The following is an 18,167-nucleotide window of genomic DNA, read 5'->3' as shown; positions in this document are numbered from 1 at the left end:
GGTTTCTTGTGTTATCTTCTTTTGGACACATACGAGGCACAACAGCTTCACTTCCGCGTAGCTCCCGATTAGGGGAGGAACTCCTCTTGTCCAAATCGCTTCATCTTTGAAAATCGGCACACGGGATTCTATATTTTTGTGTTCGTGCACACTCGTGATGGGATTTTCGGCTCTTTTCGGTGATCCGGTTTATTTGGATCAGTCGACTCTTGATGGCTCTCAAACGGCACTTTTAACTTTAGTTTTTCTTTTCAATATTTATGACAAATTTAGCATACATTTTGGAAAATGACTTGGTGAACTAAATAGCAACAATTATCAAGCAAAGAAATTGTTTTTCACTTTTTTTATTGAACATTAAAAAAGCTCCAAACAATAAACAAGCAACAATATTAAACTTCAACCGACAACAATCAAACATGCTGCATCATCACAAAAATAGTGAATAGTAACTGCAACAGCAACAGCGAACAAAACACACATAAGCTACTCCTTGCTTTATTTTAAATTTGCATTCAACAAAACTAAATACTTCAACTTGGACGGGCTGATCGCCTCCCCTTTCTCTTCCCGTCTCTCTCTCTGAGCGCGGCAGCTGAGCCACTGCCAAACTTCGCTTCAGACACCTGGAAAGAGAGAGAGAAAATGACAGAGCCGGCTCTCGTCGTTCACTTCGAAGTCGCGACGGACACATCACAAGTGCACACTGTGCCCACTCAGGCTCACTTTCACAAAAAGTATTTAAAAATGAAAATCAAATAAAAAAAGCAGTTCACCTTGAACCACCGGAAGTTGTTTGCGGTCTGCAGTCTGCACTTGCAGCTTGCGATCTTTTGTCGTTATTATTCTCGTTCCAAGTCTGTTTCATGCACAATTTACCGATGAAAGAAAGAATGTCAATCTGGAGTGCATCTGAAAACGCGACACGTGAGCTACGATCGTGAACACGCTGCCAAAGTGCGTCTTGTGCCTCCGCATCAGGTCACCCGCGATGGTAGGAAGCGATTTGCTTTTCACAACCCCCCCAAACTCTTGTGTCGACGTTATTTCTCCGTGTCGTTCATCTTTGGGGCGTTATGGCCGTTGCTCATCCTGGCAGGCGTGCGCAAGTGCCTGCGCGGTCACGGGTCGACCGTGGGAAGTCACTTGATGGAAAAGTAGATCTTGGGGCCCAAAAAGGTTGGGCAGCCCTGCCTAAGCAGAAGGACCGACTAAAGTCCGAGACTGGAAGTCGTCACGCATAGAAGTAAAGAACAAAAAAAAGAGCAATGCTCAATGGAACCTTTTCAGAACGACTTTGTGATCAGCCATCAAGCAGGCGATCGTTCGTACGCGTCCTGCGATTGACTGGCGACCGCTCCGCCGTTTGTCTGCGTGTGGCCTGCAAGTTGCGAGTGACCACTCCGTGTTGGCCCGCACGACACAGCAGGTGCATCCTTTGTTGGTCTGGGCCTTAAAATTGACTTCCAGGCGAGGGAGGGAAGGGAGGGGGCATGAGGGAGAAGCGGTCGTAAAACAGGCCAAAATTCAGATGAGACTCATGGCATTCTCGGCCTGCTGTGACCACGTGCAAGCGTGGAAGAATTAGTCACAAATCGAAAGAGAAACGTTTCGATGGGCGGAGTCGCTCTCGAGTAGAAGAACGTTGATTGCTGTTTGCGCAAGTCACAAACGTGTCACGAAGAACAGGTTGACCAAGGCTTTCTGTCAGGTTCTTCAGAACTGAACCGAATCATGTTTTGGATTCCAGAAACGCAGGCTCAGACAAAGTGCGAAAACAAAAATATTTATTGCAAAAAAGTCCAGGCTGAAATCGCTTGCCACAAGGAGCCAGGAAAAGCAAACAAACAAGCAAAAAACACTTCATCAAACAAAAGGCAAAGTACAAGGGAACAGCGAGAAGAAGCCCAATTAAGCCAAACCAAAGATCAGGATCAATAAAAAAAGCAATCATGAAAATACTTCCAAAGTTCAACGGCAAAACCAGAGCGAAAGGTCGAGCATACGACAGCGAGCAAAGTCAATCATCCGACAGAGACTTGGCCGCGCGACAAAGCTTGGCGAGGCTCGAGGGGGAAACGGCGGAGCGGGCGCGCCTGCCGGAGGGCGACGCCCTTCGCTCAAACACAATCAAAACCAGACAGAGCATGACACTTTCCGGCAGGGCTGTCGCTCAACCTCTCGAGACGGCAAACCTGCAGCGCCTCTGCTGGTCGCGGCCAAGTAGTGCACGCCGGTGGCCATTTCCATCTTTGGCACTGGTCGAGCGATCGGTCCAAAAGGTTCGGACGAGGAGCGCAATCGTTCACGTGACGTTCTGATCAATGCGCGCTTTGGCAGAGTTGTTTGCTCAAGCGGAAGCGGTGATGGAAGAATCGTTCTCGTGCTCTCGGCCGCGGGCTCCCTCTCGGGGTGTGCCAAAGAATCACTTAATTCATAACTTATGACGATAAAGTTGACATTTCAAACCGCAAATCCAATCAAACAAGAATGCAGAGATGCCGTCGAAACCATCGAGCACATTTTTGGAGGACCATAAAATCCCATTCAATCGTGACCTTGACGACATTCAGTTCTTGAATTAGTCAATTGATTGCTACACAAAAAAAGTCGTTTTCACACAGAAACCTCAAACCCCCCAAAACCAGAAACCTTTGAGTGCTACTTAACAGAAGCGAAATTGCACTCACTTGAAGAAGAAAAAAAAAAAACGTCGGCGTTTTCAGAGGGGATACGTGCTCAGCAGATGAGAACGTGCTCAGCAGGCCCACTTGTGTTCTTGGCGTCTGGAGGGAGAAGAGCCGAAGCAAAGCGTGAACGAGAATCCACATCAAGATGGCCGAGAGCATTTCCACATTCCAAAGATGGCGCGGGAGCTAACTCACCGTGCGACGGCCGCCGCGTCTCACTCGGCAAGGGGCTCGGAATTGGTGGAAACGGCTGAGGAAGTGCAACCGCAGAGTGAGATGTGAAGCGAAACGAGTCACGCTCGCGCCAAAGGATTTGCTCCGCTGAGACGTTCACTGCCGAATGACTTTTGCGGCGCTGTCCGATCTTCGACTTGCGTCTTTTTATTCTACAACTGTTGCCGCGTCTGCACCGTACAGTACACGGTGTCATTTTGCGTATTCTTTATCCTCTGTGTCGAAACAACTAATATCAGTGACGTACCGATAACCGCAAAGGATTTGAGACGCCTTGATTTGCGTCTGACTTAAACTGTCCAAGATGGCCGAAGCTCAGTGGCCGTCAATCGGCAGTGAGACCAAACAAAAATAAACATGCTCGACCTTCAAAAATCGATTTCATGATCTCATGACTGTGTGCATGTATGTATGATTTTTTTTTAAAATACGATTTTAGGGAGGGCTATTTGAAATGACACCTGACAACCATTGTTGTTGTCTTTTTGGGGACGGCTGGAAAGGCTGATTGGCATTTCCGTTTATTTCATTGGACAAAGAGGATTTGTGACGCGAGTGGTTTCGGTTACGAGCGCGGCCACTCAACAAATTCAACTCGTATGAAAGGCACCGATGTTTGTTTTTTTTGGTGCACAGCGAGAGCTTCTCACGGCGCTTCTCACATCAACATTCACGTGTGCATCGTTACGGAGCCGACTCTTCCTGCCGTTTCAAGCGACTCCCGATTCACGCTTGGGCGGCAAAGGCCTAAATCGGACCTTCGTGGAACTGCCCCGTTTATTGTGGCTCAAAGGAAACAGAAAATGTTTTACTTACACGCTGCAGAGTATTTGGCTGGAAGGAAAGAGAAAGAAAGTTAGGATGACGGACTTTTTGCCACAGTTCTCTTTGGATCTTCCCGACGGACCAGATCTTGGCGTCCCTCACCTTGTCTGTTCCGGCGACGCTTGGCAAGGACCGCCGCCACCCCCGCCGCCAGCAGAGCCAGGACCCCCAACGTGACAGCGATGGCCACCGCCATCTGGACTCGTTCTTCTTCTTTTCACGTGGCAACAAAGATGTGGGCCATGAAGAGAAGCACGCGAAGGGCTCGTCACGACACCGTTCGGCGAGAGTCAATCCGAGGCGACGCAACGATTCAAGTGGCTCACCTGCGTCGCGCGCGTTGCTCAGGATGCTTTTGCCGTCCAACTTAACGACGATGGCTTCCTCGACGCCGGCCAGCCGGAACACACATTCGTACTTGGCCTCCGCGTCGGGCGCCGCCTCCACTTTCAGGTGGACCGCGGTCTGGAAGGTTCCGTCGTGGTTGGGGAGCGTCTGGCCCATCTCCACGTCCTCGTGCAGCTGCTCGCCGTCCTTCCTCCAGAAAAGATCCGACGTGAGGGGGTAGAAACCCGTCGCGAAGCAGGTGACCGGAGAGGAAGGCGTCTTCTGGAGGAGAAACACCTTGGGAAGCTCTGCGGCGAGGAGGGAGAGAACGACTTAGGGGGGCCAAAGACGACGAGAGAACACGTGGGAGGAGGAAAGATGGGGAGAAAGTGCGAGAAGAACTTTGCAAAGAGAAATGTGGGAGGAGAAATCGTGAGAGAGGAGGAAGTAGGGAGAGCACGCGCAAGAGGATGACGCTCAGGGAATGTGTGAGGGCAAAAGACGGCCGGAACGCGTCAGGATCAAGACGGAGGAAAAGCGGGAGCGGAGAAAAGTCGAGCAAAATGCGCGACGGCTTGAAGGACGGAGAAAGGGTGAGGAGGCAAAAGGGGCAACGTGTGAGAGGGTCAACGAGGGCTCAAAGGTGTGAGAGCAAAAGATGGTACCTGTGAGTGGAAGATGGAGGGAACGCGTGAGACGGCGAAGGAAACGGCAAGCGAGGACAACTTGGAAGCGCGCCGAGAAGGTGCGAGAAGACAACCGGCGGCGAGCATGTCGAGAGGGTGAAAGAAAGCGAGAGCGTGCGAGGACGATGGACAGATGAAGAGAACGGCTGAGAGGACGAGAGAGTGTGAGCGGCCACCGCACCTGTTCTCATCAGGAAGTCCCGCCCATTGCTCACGTACGTCTTCAACAAAGCAGGACAAATCTCAGTGAGGGCTCTCTTCCCGTATTCTTTGAGGCCGTCCGATCGTTCCCACTTGTTCTTTGTGATGAACGCTTGTGGATTGGCTGCGATCCATCTCATCCTTTTCCACTCAAATGAGATGAAGTCTTCTCCGTCATACCTGTGCTGATCCCAACCATCCACCTCACCAGTCTCGTCATCCCATTCACAGCCTTCCATCTGCTGGATCATGTGAACGCCTGAAAGTGTCACGCACACGATGAACAGAGAGAAGCCAGCAGTGACGTGCGTGTTTATGAGTCGGGGCACATCCGCTACGTTGTACGAGCGGAAAACCAACCTCCAGTTTGGTTGAAGCGCTCGTTCAGGTTTTCAATGCTCACTTTGAACACCTGCTCACTGACGATACTGTTGTACGTCTCTCGCTCCAACAAGTCTGGATCCTCTGCTGCGATTTTGTTCACCCAGTCCAGCTTGGCTTTCGTTTTCCGGCTGTTGCTGTCAAACTGTAAAATCTGAACGCCGTCCACATACGCGACCTCCCAGTACTCTGGCAGATTTGCGATTTGAGAGGACGCTGTCACGAAATAACGCAGCGTATGTAGCGCTGAAAGAAAAGACAAGAACATTTTATTCTTTTGCTTTCCACTCGGCAGCCTCGCGCAATGCGTGGTTGACGTGACTCCATCCGCTCTCGGGGCCTCGACACTCTGGACATGATTGACGCCACGTTTGATCGGAGCACATTCTGACTCACAAAGCTTCTCTGTGATTTGACAACCCCACACTCATCGTTTTCTCTCTTTGATTTCTTCAAAGATGTTGAATGCTCCTCACCGTTGGTTGAAACACACTTTCAAAAGAAATCGAGTGACCTTCCATTTTACGATTGTCATTCATTTGAAAAATAATTCAAATCGAGGGACGAAGGTCATGCATGATAACCCGCAACGACAAAAAAAAAAACTAGAAAGTTATCAACTATCCACGCATGAAATTCAACGTAGGCTATACACGTGTTTTTCCGATGATGATCATTTTTAATAAAGGCAATCATATCGGATCGAGAAGAAAAGAGTTGACGTACTTTTCGACGGTGATTCTCAAAGTGTGACGTGATGACCACTCGCAAAAGAAACACGACGTTCGAAATGAAATAGATCAGGGGTGGGCAAACTTTTTGGCCACATTGACTTTTCAAATTTGACATGCGGGCCGGGTCAGCACAAGATACGGTACATTCAAAAAAAGGCATTTGTTGACGGTCCATATCAAACATGAACAGAACAAAGGCATTCAAGTCAACAGTATTTATAGAGCACTTCAAGTCGGAATCTACTTTTTTTTTTCATGAGAACAGTGTTGTTGATCACCGATTTCAGCCAGTGCATTGCTGCAGACGGGTTCTGGTCCGACCAGTCGAAGTCGAGCGATACACTAAATATTTTCAAGCAACGAATCATATTTCATATTTGTCCAATCTTTCCTTATAACGGAATTTCCATATGTGGGATACGACTATGGTACATGTCCTTTATGAACATGCAAGTATGTTACCAACACAAGCAACAAATTGCAACCACATGTTGCCCAAAAACTGTTTCTAACACAAAAACTGCAGCAAACAGTACAGATATGTGAACCAAATAGAACAAAGTTCGGACTATTTGCCGCAAAATGAATCGAGTAAGAGACCCGGTGGCTTTTCTTTCCACTCACTCGCGGTCTCAAACTTGACCTCCCCTCGATCGCCACCCACGACAGCGTTGCTCAGCTGATGTCGTGCAACCAACTTTTAAAGCCAGCCACGGGACGCTTCGAAGTCCTCCATGCCCATAGTTGGCGCCATGGAGCTCGCATTCTCCCTAATTAGCGGTGCAGTTAGCGGAAGGGTTTTCGCACCAAAACAGGTAAAGCATTTGAGGAAACGTTCATTCACTCGACTCTCCGTCGAGCCGCTCGCAATTCACTCTGAGCAGGGAAATTGCTGCCAATTTCTTGTCGATTTGAGTCTTTGCGACTCCAAGCGTCTCCTGAATGTTTCGTATGATGTAACCCGCTTGGCTTTATCGGGTGCGTTTCACTTTCTCTTCCGCGGTCATGACCGGTCCTCTTCGTTGACATGCCATGATCTACAGCAGTGTCTTTTTCCAGCCAAGGCACATTTCTTTCGCTGAAAAAATCCCGCGGCACACCACTAGCTGAAAATGTGAAAAAAAACCCCGCTTATTTTAACAATTAGTGTTGTGTTGTTATGATAAGCGGTTTTTTTTACATTGAAGAATAACGTTATAATTATCACCTTGATTTGGAATCAAATCTACATCAATCCAATATTTTATAGTCTTTCATATTTATTCTCACTCGGTGTGATAAAAGATTTGGATGACCACATATCTGATATCCTGGCAGCGTTTGACTCGAAGGGTCATGTATCTATTTAATAGATACATGTAATTACAGATGTAAAACTTCCCTTCGAGTCAAACGCACGGTACGTTTTCAACTATTGAGTTTAACTTTCATGTCCAACACATTTGCATGAAAGCGTTAATTGAGTACGTCCATTTATTTATGTCCCTACGTTTAAGCGCCCTGTGAATCAAGCGGCGCATACCCTTTCAATGGCTGACAATAATAGGAGTGTCGTTTTTCGAAATAAAACCGCTGCCCCGGGTTTCGTGAACATTTAGGCCGACCACATGACTCCATTTTCATGTCAGGCATTGTGGCGGTGCGGTGTGAGCTTCTGACTTTTTTTCCCGAAGTTTGTACTTGACAAAACGTTTGAGAACTGCTGCTTCAAACCATTGCAACCGGAACACAATCAATACTAAATAAATAACGACATAAATTGTTGAAATGTAGACACCGAATGAGGAAGTTTAACCCCCGCCCCACCTTGTTGAATAGAACAAGAAAAAAAACGACGGGCAGATTAACATGCAACGTTGAAGCTAATCTTTTTCTGCTCAACGACTGACGCAGTATAACATTTCATGACCGTGGGTTCGCCTTTCCATATTTCATCGATAACATATTTGTGCTGGTCAATGTTGAGGCAGCGGACACGCGAAGAGAATAAACGTTAACGCGTCGGTTCACAATCTTTCGTGCAATAAATAAGTTGTCAACAAAGTGCACTTACCAGGCGTCACGTTGGGTGTTTGCAGAGCCGCAACAAAGAGGACGAGTAGATACATTCTCGGCATCCAAAGTTGTGTCGCAGAAGGACAAGTAGTTAGAAGTTGCGGCTGTCTGTCACACGGGCGCAAGCGAGATAACAGACGGGGGGGGGACGCGCTTGGACCAGTTCACCTCCTGAACCAATTAGAATTCGGGCTGCCTGTGACGTCACCCGGCCCTTTTTTTTCCATTGCCAGAATACATTTTCAGCCCGATTTGAAATTAAATCGCTTACGTCGTTTTGCGTACGTTGCTGAAATGACCGCAACTGTGTTGTGTGTGTTCGAGGATTTCAAATGAGATGGAAAACAGTGTTTGTGGGATTCGTGCTGAAACAGCGACACTCTCCTGGTAGTGAGGGGTAATTGCAACAAGGAAGCGCTCCTTTGCGTTTCTCTGAAATCACGTGACCCTGCTGTGCAGTCCCATTGGCATTCGATTTCCTTGACGTCATTCCGGTTGCTACACGTCGCCGACATATTGAATGTGGGAAAGTGGAGCACCGAGTGAAGCGTTATGACGTGATTAGGCTGAATTGTGCCTTTCCAAATCACTGCAGTGATGCCTTGAGATACGAGTGAGTCAATGTTGGAGGATACATATAACATTTGTGTGTGTGCGTGCGTGTGTGCGTGCGTGCGTGTGCGTGTGTGTGTGTGTGTGTGTGAAATCAAACAGAAACCTGTCGCTTTGCATACAGCCTGCTTTCAAAAACAAATTGCATCTTCTAAGAACAGTTCAACTGCATTTCACAGTCCAACAAATTTTCATTTAATATTTCATTCAAATACATTCAATGATTCAACAGCTTGATGAGAAAAAATAAGACATTTTCATGCAGCAACCCTGGTGGGTTTTGTACAATCCAACATGACACTAAGACCGACACTGACAGAAGAAAGCAATCCAAAGCACTCCTCAAATCTAACCTTGCACAGTACACCAAAAATAGAAACAAATTTTGAGCGTTGAAAAAATATGATTGTCAATCACCCATGTGAAGAATAAATAACATTTGTTTTAAAATCCAAGTTCTCCTACGTTCTGACACCTGGAGAAAGCAGAGCACAGCAAATGCACAAAACCATGTCACCGAAACCCTCTCCAGAAACCCAAGATCTCGTGGCGTCCATGTGAGCCAACTCATCCTATGACGCTCCGAAACGGGCTCAGTCAAAACTTGGAAACAACCTCTGAATCAGGCAATGGCTGAGGGAGCAAAACACAATGTGAGATTGTTGGGGGGGGGGGGGGGCAGTCACACGCATGAAGGAAGTACATTTGCTCAAGCAAAGTACTCTCAGCTGAATGGATCTTGCAAAGATGTAAAAGAAATCCTCACGCTCTTTTGCCTTTTTCAATTAATTCCAGGTAGTCACTGTATTACACAGTAAGGTACCACCTCATACGGGTGACCTGACTTCAGAATTTTTCAAGATATAAGTCATTGTTGAACCGACTTTTTTCTTATTTTTTTTGGTTTTTTGCTTTACCTGTGAGCGCAGACTAAAAAATACGAGCGCGAGCGAGAGAGAAAGCAATTCGGATGTCTCAATGACTCTATTATACTGCCCTCCGGTGGCCAAGACCAGTGATGCAGTGAGGAAAATAAAACCTGTTGAATTAAAATCATTACTGTGTGTTTTTCAAATTACAGTACTGTTGAGTGCTGTTTTTCTTCTTTAAATGATACATGGCAACAATTTGTTGTCGTTTTGGATTATCCCCATTCACACTTTGGGAACAGAGCTCTAATTCAGACCTTCGTAGAACTGCCTTGTTGAATGTGGCTCAAAGGAAACAGAAAATGCTTTACTAATACGATCGAGGGTGTATGGCTGAAAGGAAAGACAAACAATGTTACATTCACTTTTTGTCAAAAAGGCGCGAGGCAAATCTTCCCTTTGGCTCCTCCTGACCGACGAAGCATTTGTGTCGCTCACCTTATCTGGTGATGGAACCCGGCAACCACCACCACCACCACCAGAGCGAGGATCACCAACGTGAAAGCAATGGCCATCATCTTCCTGACTTCTTCTTCTTCACATGGCAACAAAGAGCGTGTGATGAAGAGAAACACGTCAATGGCTTGTCACAAATCAAGTCAATGCGTGTCATCACCTTGGATACGCGCGTTGCTCAGGATGATTCTTCTGTCCAGCTTGGTGACGATGTCTTCCTCGACGCCGGCAAGCTGGAACACACATTCATACTTGCCCTCCACGCCGGCCGTCACTTCCACTTTCAGGTGGGCTGTGGTCTGGAAGGTTCCGTCATGGTTGGGGAGGGTCTCCCCCATCTCCACGTCCTCGTGGATCACCTCGCTGTCCTTCCTCCAAAAAAGGGCCGACGCACTGGGGTAGAAACCCGTCGCGTGGCAGGTGACGGGAGAGGAGGGCATCTTCTGGAGGAGAGACACCGTGGGAAGCTCTGCAAACCAAGGCAAAGATGGAGAGAACCATTCAGGGCAAAAGAGGATGAGAAGGAGCGAGGGGGTGAAAGATTGAGAGAACATGCGAGAGGACTAAGGATGCAGAGAAAGGGTGAGAAGAATTTACGGAATAGAAATGTGGGAGGATAAATTATGTAGAGGTGTGAGAGGACGAAATAGGGAAAGGATGAACAAGAGGATGAAAGTCAGAGAATGTGTGAGGGAAAACATTAGCATGACGATGGAGAGAAAGTGAGGACAAAAGTTGGAGAAAATGCACAGTGGCTTGAAAGATGGAGAAAATGTGAGACAACAAAACCGTATCTATATATATATTTATATTGCACTTAATTGAACGGTATACATTGAAACTGTAACATTTATTTTGTGAATGCAAACACTTCGTTTTTCTTCTTTCTTCTTTCTACCCACAATCTTGCTGCTGTAGACTGTAAATTTCCCCAGTGTGGGACAAATAAAGGATATCTTATCTTAAAAAATAGGGAACGTGTAGGAGGATCAACGATGGCTTGAACATGTGAGGAGAAAAGATGATCCATGTGAATGACAGATGGAGGGAAGTAGTAAGAGGATGAACGAATAGCATCCGAGGACAATTGAAAGAACAATAAAAATGTGGGGGAGGACAAACAATGGAGAACATGTTTGAGAGGATGAAAGATGGAAAGATCATGTGGGGGGGTGTCGGTACCAGGCTTGGTTTGATTAAAAGGGGAAATGTATTTGAGGGCTGGTGAGTAAAGAGACAAACTATGAAATAAATGAATGAAAAAAAAACCTCACTCAGCCGGTGAGAACTCCATAGGCAAGGCTGCGGAAACAAGGCAAGGGCTCGTCAGATCTGTGGTGAGAGGCTGAGGTACATGCACAAGGAAGAAACACACTGACACAGGACTAAGTGAGAGGACCATTTAAACTGGGGGTGCCCAACCAGTCGATCATGATCACTGACTGGTCCCGAGTCGATCGCGAGAGGTGTAGGGAGAAATGGAGAAAAAAAATGTGTGTGTGGTTATGAACCTACATTTGTTTTAGTGCACACTGCACCCTTAGCATCCTGTCAGATTTACAAAAGAGGTATTTCCGTATTTTCCGCACTATAAGGCGCGCCGAAAAGTCTTCCATTTTCTTAAAAGCTTACAGCGCGCCTTAAAATCCGGTGCGCCTCGTGTATGGCCATTACAGTAATATGTCGACTCCAAAATGGCTTCTTGCTGGAGACATGCAATAGAACACGGAAATAGAATAGCGGCAAGAGAGTTCAACGCTGACGAGTCGATGTTATAACTTGCTGTTGGTTCAGTGAACTGTGTCGCTGCTTTATTAAATATGTTTTTGTTGTAGCTCTGAAAAAGGAGAGCTGTGGTGTTGGTTTTTAAAAACGCACACTTTATTCATGGTTTTCACATTCTCAACAAATACAGGTCCGTCTTTGTCCGTCTCCGTGCTTTCTCGTCTTCCGTTCCACTCGAGAGGCGTTCATGACCGCCTCCGAAAAACGTAAATTAACAATTCCTTCAATGAAACTACGAAAATTTAAAATAATGCATCCAAACAGAAAATCAAGCGAGATAAATTCTATAGCCCCCCGACAGAATGTATTTTGTGATTTCCTCGTTTGTGAATTCACAACAAAGGAATACATAAACACTTCTGAGACAGTCCAGTCTCCTCCATTTTACTGACATCTGATCCTTCTGTTTGCATTTCCTTGACCCTAGCCCTATCTCGTGGATGCATTGTAGATTGCGTTTTATAATCAGTGCGTCCAATATATGAAAAAAATAAAAAAAATAGGCCATTCATTGAAGGTGCGCCTCATAATCCAGTTCGCCTTTTAGTGTGGAAAATATGGTCAAAAAATAACACAAAAAGCAGGTCACCTTTAACCTACGGTGGGGCTTGACCTGCATCACTGGAAGTTGAAAGCGGTCATCAGCGTGGAGTTAGATCTGTTGCGAGATACTTTTTAAAAATATTTATTTAAAGTTTGTTTCATCTGCAATTCACCAGCTGCACTGGAAAAGAATGGGAATCTGGAGCGCCAGGCGAAGCATTTTAAAACTGTACACGTGAATTATGATAGTTATGTTCCAGTGGCGATTGATCTCATACTGCAAGGGAAGCTCGGCTTCCCCTAAAATGTCAAAAAATAAGTGATCAAATATATTCATTCGTTCATCTTTCGAACCGCTTTATCCTCACTAGGGTCGCGGGTGGAGCTGGAGCGGAGCCTATCCCAGCTGCCTTCGAGCAGTAGGCGGTGGACACCCCGAATTGTTTGCCAGCCAATCGCAGGGCACACGGAGACAAACAACCATGCACACTCACACCTAGGGACAATTTAGAGTGTTCAATCAGCCTGCCACGCATGTTTTTGGAATGTGGGAGGAAAGCGGAGTACCCGGAGAAAACCCACGCAGGCACGGGGAGAACATGCAAACTCTACACAGGGAGGCAGAGCAGGAAGTGAACCACTGGACTACTGGGCCGCCCTGTGATCAAATATATGAATGTCAATTTCATTGTGTATACCTTTCCAGCAGCTCCTATATTTTGTTGTTCTACTTCTTCCTTTCATAACTTTGCTGCTGTGAAGTGGGAATTTCTCCATTGCGAGACTAATAAATGTTTTCTTATCTGTTCTTATCTTATCTTATGTCATTGACTAAATATGCGCGACAACGTGCTCAACTTTTGTTCCGAATCAGCTTCTTCTTACTGGTTACGACGCGACTCCCGTCTCATTCATTCCCGCAGCTTCGCTGTGCTTTAAACGGTGGACGCTGAGCGTCCGCAGAGCGTCTACTGCCCGCCCGGACGCCGAGCGTCTCGAGAGTTCAGGGTAGGTTGTCCCAATGCGTTGAACGGAGACGAGTCATTGGATACCAGCTGGTTTTTGTCCCGCCCATGGATGCTCGGCGTCTCTGGGACTGGATGGCAGTGGGAGGGTACCGGACGCCAGGCTTTTCTGCATCAGATTGGATGATCTGTCTGAGCCTCTGTGCCAGTTTGATTGACATTGGAATGAGCCAATCACCGACCTTTTAGTGTAGGGATCCGTGTGAGCAATTTTTCAATTCGCATTCTGTTCTGAGTTGAGCTGGAGACTTCTCTTAATCATCTTAGCGACACTGTTTGTTGTAAACAACTAGCGACAAATTAATCTTTTATTTCTGGTGGGTTTTATTGTAGTTCCTGTAGTTGTAGGACACTAATTAAGTCCCTGGAAAAGACGCCTTGTTGGTATGACAGGGTCACAGATCATTTTCTTGAAAAGGAACGAAGAATAGAATTCACATATAAATAAACGGACACATTTTATGATGTTGGCCAAAATTGAGCTTCCCCTCTTTGACAGACCAGCATCCACCACTGTTATGTTCCCACTGCACATAACATTGCAAAAGTGTCTTGATTTTGATCGTGATCTTTTTCTCACAAGCTCTTGTATCTACTTTATTTTTCTGTTTCGTTCATGTTAGGGGTGCTTGTGGCTGTTGCTCATCGTGGCATGCGTGTATGCGTGAACGTACGGTAGTGGGTCGATCACTTGAGTTTGGTTGCTTGAAAAATAGATCTTTTGGTCAAAATAAGGTTGGGCACCCGTGATTTAAACACAAGGTAAGGGGCAATAGGTGGAAACAATCAGGGCGGGGCTGACAATCAGACTGGCACAGGAGGAAAGGCAAGTCTTTCGAAATAAAACAGGAAGTCACAAGACAAACACAAACAACCTTCACCGCAGTGCAACAAGGGGATAAAACAGGGGTCGGCAAACCAAAATGTTGAAAGAGCCATATAGGACAAAAAAAAACAAAAACAAATATGTCTGGAGTCGCAAAAAAAAAAAAAGCCTTCTATAAAACTTACAATGAAGGAAACACATGCTGTATGTATGTAGGAGACTGGACTGTCTCAGAATTGTTTGTTATTCATTCCTTTGTTGTGTGTTCACAAACGCCGACATAGAATTGATTTTGTGATTTCCTCGCTTGATTTTTTGTTTTGGTGCATTATTTTTGCTTTTCTTAGTCTCAGTGAAGTCATCATGAATTGCCGTTTTTTGGACGCTGTCTTTGAACGCCTCTCGAGTTGAACGAGAAGAGAGAAGGCACGGAGTCGGACGCAGACGTGTCTGTGTTTGTTGAGACTGTTAAAAGCATAAATAAAGTGTATGTTTTAAAAACCCGCAACCCTGGTGAGGATCAAGCGGTTCGGAAAATGAATGAATGAATGAATGTTTTAAAAAAACAACAACACCACAGCTCTCCTTTTTCGGAGCTGCAACATGTATCTATATCTATTTGAGCGGTATTAGTCTACTATCAAAATCTTTTTCCATTTTCAAACATTTTTTATCCTTATCCTATTATTTTATAAAACTCCAGGGAGCCACTAGATGTCGTTAAAAAGAGTCGCATGCGGCTCTGGAGCCACGTGTTGCCGACCCCCGGGATAAAAAAGAGAGCATGTGAGGATGTGATCGACAGATGAAGGGAATGGATGAGAGGAGGGAAGAGAGCACGCGAGAGGACAAATGAGAGAATGATATGTGAGAGAGGCCATTGTACCTGTTCTCATCAGGAAGTCCCTCCCATGTCTCACATGCTTCTTCAACTGGGCAGGACAAATCTCAGTGAGGAAATCCTTCCAGTGTTCATTTAAAAAATCCAACCGGTCCCAATTGTTTTTTGTGATGAAAGCTTGTTGATGTGCTGCGATCCATCTCATCGTCTTCAGCTCAAATGATATGAAGTCTTCTCCGTCATAACTGTAGTGTTCCCAGCCATCAACTTCACCAGTTTCATCATCCCATTCACAGCCAATTTTCCTCTGGATCATGTGAACACCTGAAAGTGTCACGCACAGGATTTTTCAGAGAGAAGCCAGCAGTGATGTGTGTGTTTATTCGCGCCCCCTCCCCCCAAAAAAAGTAAAGTGTACAGGCACACCCAATACGTTTTACGAGCAGAACATTGAATGGAAACAAACCTCCAGTTTGGTTGAAGCGCTTTTTCAAGCTTTCAATGCTGACTTTGAGAACCTGCTCATTGGCAATACTTATGCGTGTCTCTCTCTCCCAGAAGTGTGGATCCTCTGCTGTGATTTTGTTCACCCAGTCCTGTTTGGCTTTCATTTTCCTGCTGTTGCTGTCAAACTGCAAAATCTGAACGCCATCAACATAAGCCAGCTCCCAGTACTCTGGTAGGTTTGGAATTTGAGAGGCCGTTGTGATGAAATAATTCAGCGTGTGAATGGCTGAAAGAAAAACCCGAACATTTCTCACATTTGATATTTTTTGTTTTACATTCAGCAATCTTGCACAATGCATATTTTAAATGATTCCGTAAGCTGTTGGAGCTTTGACACACTTGACATGATTGACTTGACAGTTTATCATTCTTAACATCTTTGCAAACAACAAAAAACTAAAAGATGTGTGTTATCGACTATCTTTGCAAAATATTCAATGTAGGCAATACAATGTGTTTTTCCAATAAATTAGATGCAACGTTATTGCCTTTACAGTGAAATGATGATTATTAAGTATGCAGGATTAATCAATGTAATCATTATGGGTCGAGATGAAAACAGTTCAGATACTTTTCACCAGTGATTCTCCAAGTGTGGCAGGATGACCACTCGTGATACACAAAAAAACTTTCAATAGAGTCAAACGTCTCTCATTGTCAATTATTAACCCTTTCAGGGAGAGCGGTTACTCCAGTGGACATCTTACTGTGTTATCATCTTACGGGATGCATGAAAGGGTTAAAGCACCTTTTTTCAAGTTCAATTTCATGTGCAATATATTTGAATCAACACATTAGTTGAATACATTTTTTTATTTTCTTAGATTTAAGCATGCTCTTAATCAAACTGTACACAGTCTTTCAAAGGGTGACAATAACATACGTGTATGTTTAGAAATATAACCTGCGTTTGATGGACACTGAGGCCTACAGCATTACGAATTTTTAATGTTAGTCATTGCGGTGGTACGTGGAGAGCTCCATACTGTTTTCAAGGTCGTACTTGTAAAAAGAAACACTGCTTTAGACCATTTGAATTGTAACACAACGAAGACCTGGGTTTAACGATCGGCTATCTAAAGAAGAGAAAATGATTCACCCAATAGTAAAAGTATCATTTATTTAAAAATAGAATATACGAAATGAGTAGGTTTAACCGCCACCACCACCCCTTGCCCCCATCACGTTGATCAGACTGAGAAATATGAAACTACTTACATCTTAGCAAACAACGTTGGAGCTAATCTTCTGCTCAACGACTGACAGAGTACAACATTTTATTATTGTGTGTTCGCTTTTCCATATTTAAGACATGACATATGTATGCTGCTGTGCATCATCTTGACTTGTGTCATTTTTTAAGCTTATAAACTATATTATCTAAATATTCCATCAAAATCTTTGGGTTGTAATAATAGCAGTGTATTCCAGTATTACGACGAGAAAACGAGTGTTCAAGTCAAAGAACGCTGAATAATGTTGACACATGAAGAAAGAAAAAGTAACTCGTTGATTCACAAAATAATGTACATAGCGCAAACGTGAATCATCACATCTTTCAGATAATAAACCAAGTGGTAAAGAAAGTGCACTGACCAGCCGTCAAGTTGTGTACATGCATAGTCACAACAAAGGGGACGAGTAAATTCATTGTCGGCATCAAAAGTTGTTTTAGTCTTTGAGGCGCGCAGGGCAACAAGTCCAAGTTTCGACCACGTCCGGCGGGCGCACGCCTAATTACAGCCAACCGGAGGACGCCCTTGGAATACTTCTCGCTACCTGAGCCAATCAGAGCTCAGCCTGCTGGTGACGTCAGGCAGCACGTTTTGGTGATGTCAGGTCGCACGTTTGGACGGCTTGCATACCTTTTTAACCCGATTTCAAACGAGTTCACTTCCGCCGTTTTGCGTATGTTGTAAAGAAGAGAGCAAGTATGTGAAAAGAGGACATTAGGAGATTAAATGCGGTGTACGTGAGAAACAGCGACGCCCTCCTGGTCGGGAGAGGTAAATTCAACAGGGAAGCGCGCCTGAGCTTTTTCTGAAATCACGCGACCCTCGTGAGCGATTACCATCGACATCCAATTTCCATAAAGCCGCTCTGATTGCTCGGCGTATGTCCACGTCACCGACATGTTGGATATGGAAAAGTGGAGCATTGAGAAAAGCTTTCAAGGTCAGATATTATGCGATTAAGGCTGAACTATGGCTTCCCAAATCAGTTATTCCCGCCTAAATAATCGTCGCAGTTATGCCTTCCCTTCTATATAATCCCTACAGCGATGCCTTGAGATACAAGTCACTCAACTCAGGAATTTGTATCATATTTGCTTTGAATTGCGAGCACAAATTTCTCATAAGAGCGCTTTATACCAGCAGTGAATTTAACGTAACCCGTGTAAAAATCAACAAACGTTTTTAAAAGAGGCTTCTGGCTCTTTATTGCCACTCCTGGCTGAAGTTTATCGTCCAACAGAGAGAATTGCATGCTGTATTTTAAAACATAACTTT

At 45.2% G+C, this 18,167-nt stretch overlaps 2 protein-coding genes across 7 annotated transcripts; both read right to left on the bottom strand.

Annotated features, from left to right (window-relative positions):
• Positions 1-331: 331 nt before the first annotated feature.
• On the bottom strand, positions 332-8,292 carry LOC147191233 (H-2 class I histocompatibility antigen, K-B alpha chain-like). Of its 5 annotated transcripts, XR_015103719.1 has the most exons (9): positions 8,132-8,292; positions 5,324-5,590; positions 4,944-5,222; positions 4,076-4,384; positions 3,852-3,962; positions 3,741-3,758; positions 2,886-2,940; positions 2,691-2,786; positions 332-626 (listed from the first exon to the last, which is right to left on the bottom strand). XR_015103719.1 is itself a non-coding variant. In XM_086136724.1 (8 exons), the coding sequence occupies exons 1-7, from the start codon at positions 8,193-8,195 to the stop codon at positions 2,906-2,908; spliced, it is 1,083 nt and encodes a 360-aa protein (XP_085992850.1). In that variant the 5' UTR covers positions 8,196-8,292; the 3' UTR covers positions 1,771-2,786; positions 2,886-2,905. The 5 variants fall into 5 exon arrangements, 4 of the variants coding, with proteins under 4 accessions (XP_085992852.1, XP_085992850.1, XP_085992851.1 ...); XM_086136724.1 differs by lacking the exon at positions 332-626 and having other exon boundaries at positions 1,771-2,786; XM_086136725.1 differs by lacking the exon at positions 332-626 and having other exon boundaries at positions 1,771-2,786; positions 3,852-3,959.
• Positions 8,293-8,916: 624 nt separating this feature from the next.
• On the bottom strand, positions 8,917-17,410 carry LOC147191232 (major histocompatibility complex class I-related protein 1-like). Of its 2 annotated transcripts, XM_086136743.1 has the most exons (6): positions 17,254-17,410; positions 15,617-15,883; positions 15,196-15,474; positions 10,291-10,599; positions 10,113-10,209; positions 8,917-9,378 (listed from the first exon to the last, which is right to left on the bottom strand). In XM_086136743.1, the coding sequence occupies exons 1-6, from the start codon at positions 17,315-17,317 to the stop codon at positions 9,339-9,341; spliced, it is 1,056 nt and encodes a 351-aa protein (XP_085992869.1). In that variant the 5' UTR covers positions 17,318-17,410; the 3' UTR covers positions 8,917-9,338. The 2 variants fall into 2 exon arrangements, with proteins under 2 accessions (XP_085992869.1, XP_085992868.1); XM_086136742.1 differs by lacking the exon at positions 17,254-17,410 and having other exon boundaries at positions 15,617-15,971.
• Between the last annotated feature and the right edge of the window lie 757 nt (positions 17,411-18,167).

The sequence above is a fragment of the Hippocampus guttulatus genome, chromosome 18, assembly GCF_054856545.1.
Source record: "Hippocampus guttulatus isolate MCC_2025c chromosome 18, RoL_Hgut_1.0, whole genome shotgun sequence".
Taxonomy (NCBI): Eukaryota; Metazoa; Chordata; class Actinopteri; order Syngnathiformes; family Syngnathidae; genus Hippocampus; species Hippocampus guttulatus.
The sequence above is the reverse complement of the archived record's forward strand: the minus strand, read 5'-3'. Positions and strand labels throughout refer to the sequence as shown.

What these genes read in the sequence shown, in the direction of transcription:
- LOC147191233 (XM_086136724.1), bottom strand. Translation starts at nt 8,195, where the DNA reads ATGCCGAGAATGTATCTACTCGTCCTCTTTGTTGCGGCTCTGCAAACA. An exon ending in GCGCTTCAACCAAACTGGAG is followed by an intron (nt 5,223 to 5,323) that starts GTTGGTTTTCCG and finishes TGACACTTTCAG; the next exon opens with GCGTTCACATGATCCAGCAG. An exon ending in GAGCAACGCGCGCGACGCAG is followed by an intron (nt 3,963 to 4,075) that starts GTGAGCCACTTG and finishes CCACGTGAAAAG; the next exon opens with AAGAAGAACGAGTCCAGATG.
- LOC147191232 (XM_086136742.1), bottom strand. Translation starts at nt 15,956, where the DNA reads ATGCATTGTGCAAGATTGCTGAATGTAAAACAAAAAATATCAAATGTG. An exon ending in GAGCAACGCGCGTATCCAAG is followed by an intron (nt 10,210 to 10,290) that starts GTGATGACACGC and finishes TGCCATGTGAAG; the next exon opens with AAGAAGAAGTCAGGAAGATG. An exon ending in GGGTTCCATCACCAGATAAG is followed by an intron (nt 9,379 to 10,112) that starts GTGAGCGACACA and finishes TTGCTCCCTCAG; the next exon opens with CCATTGCCTGATTCAGAGGT.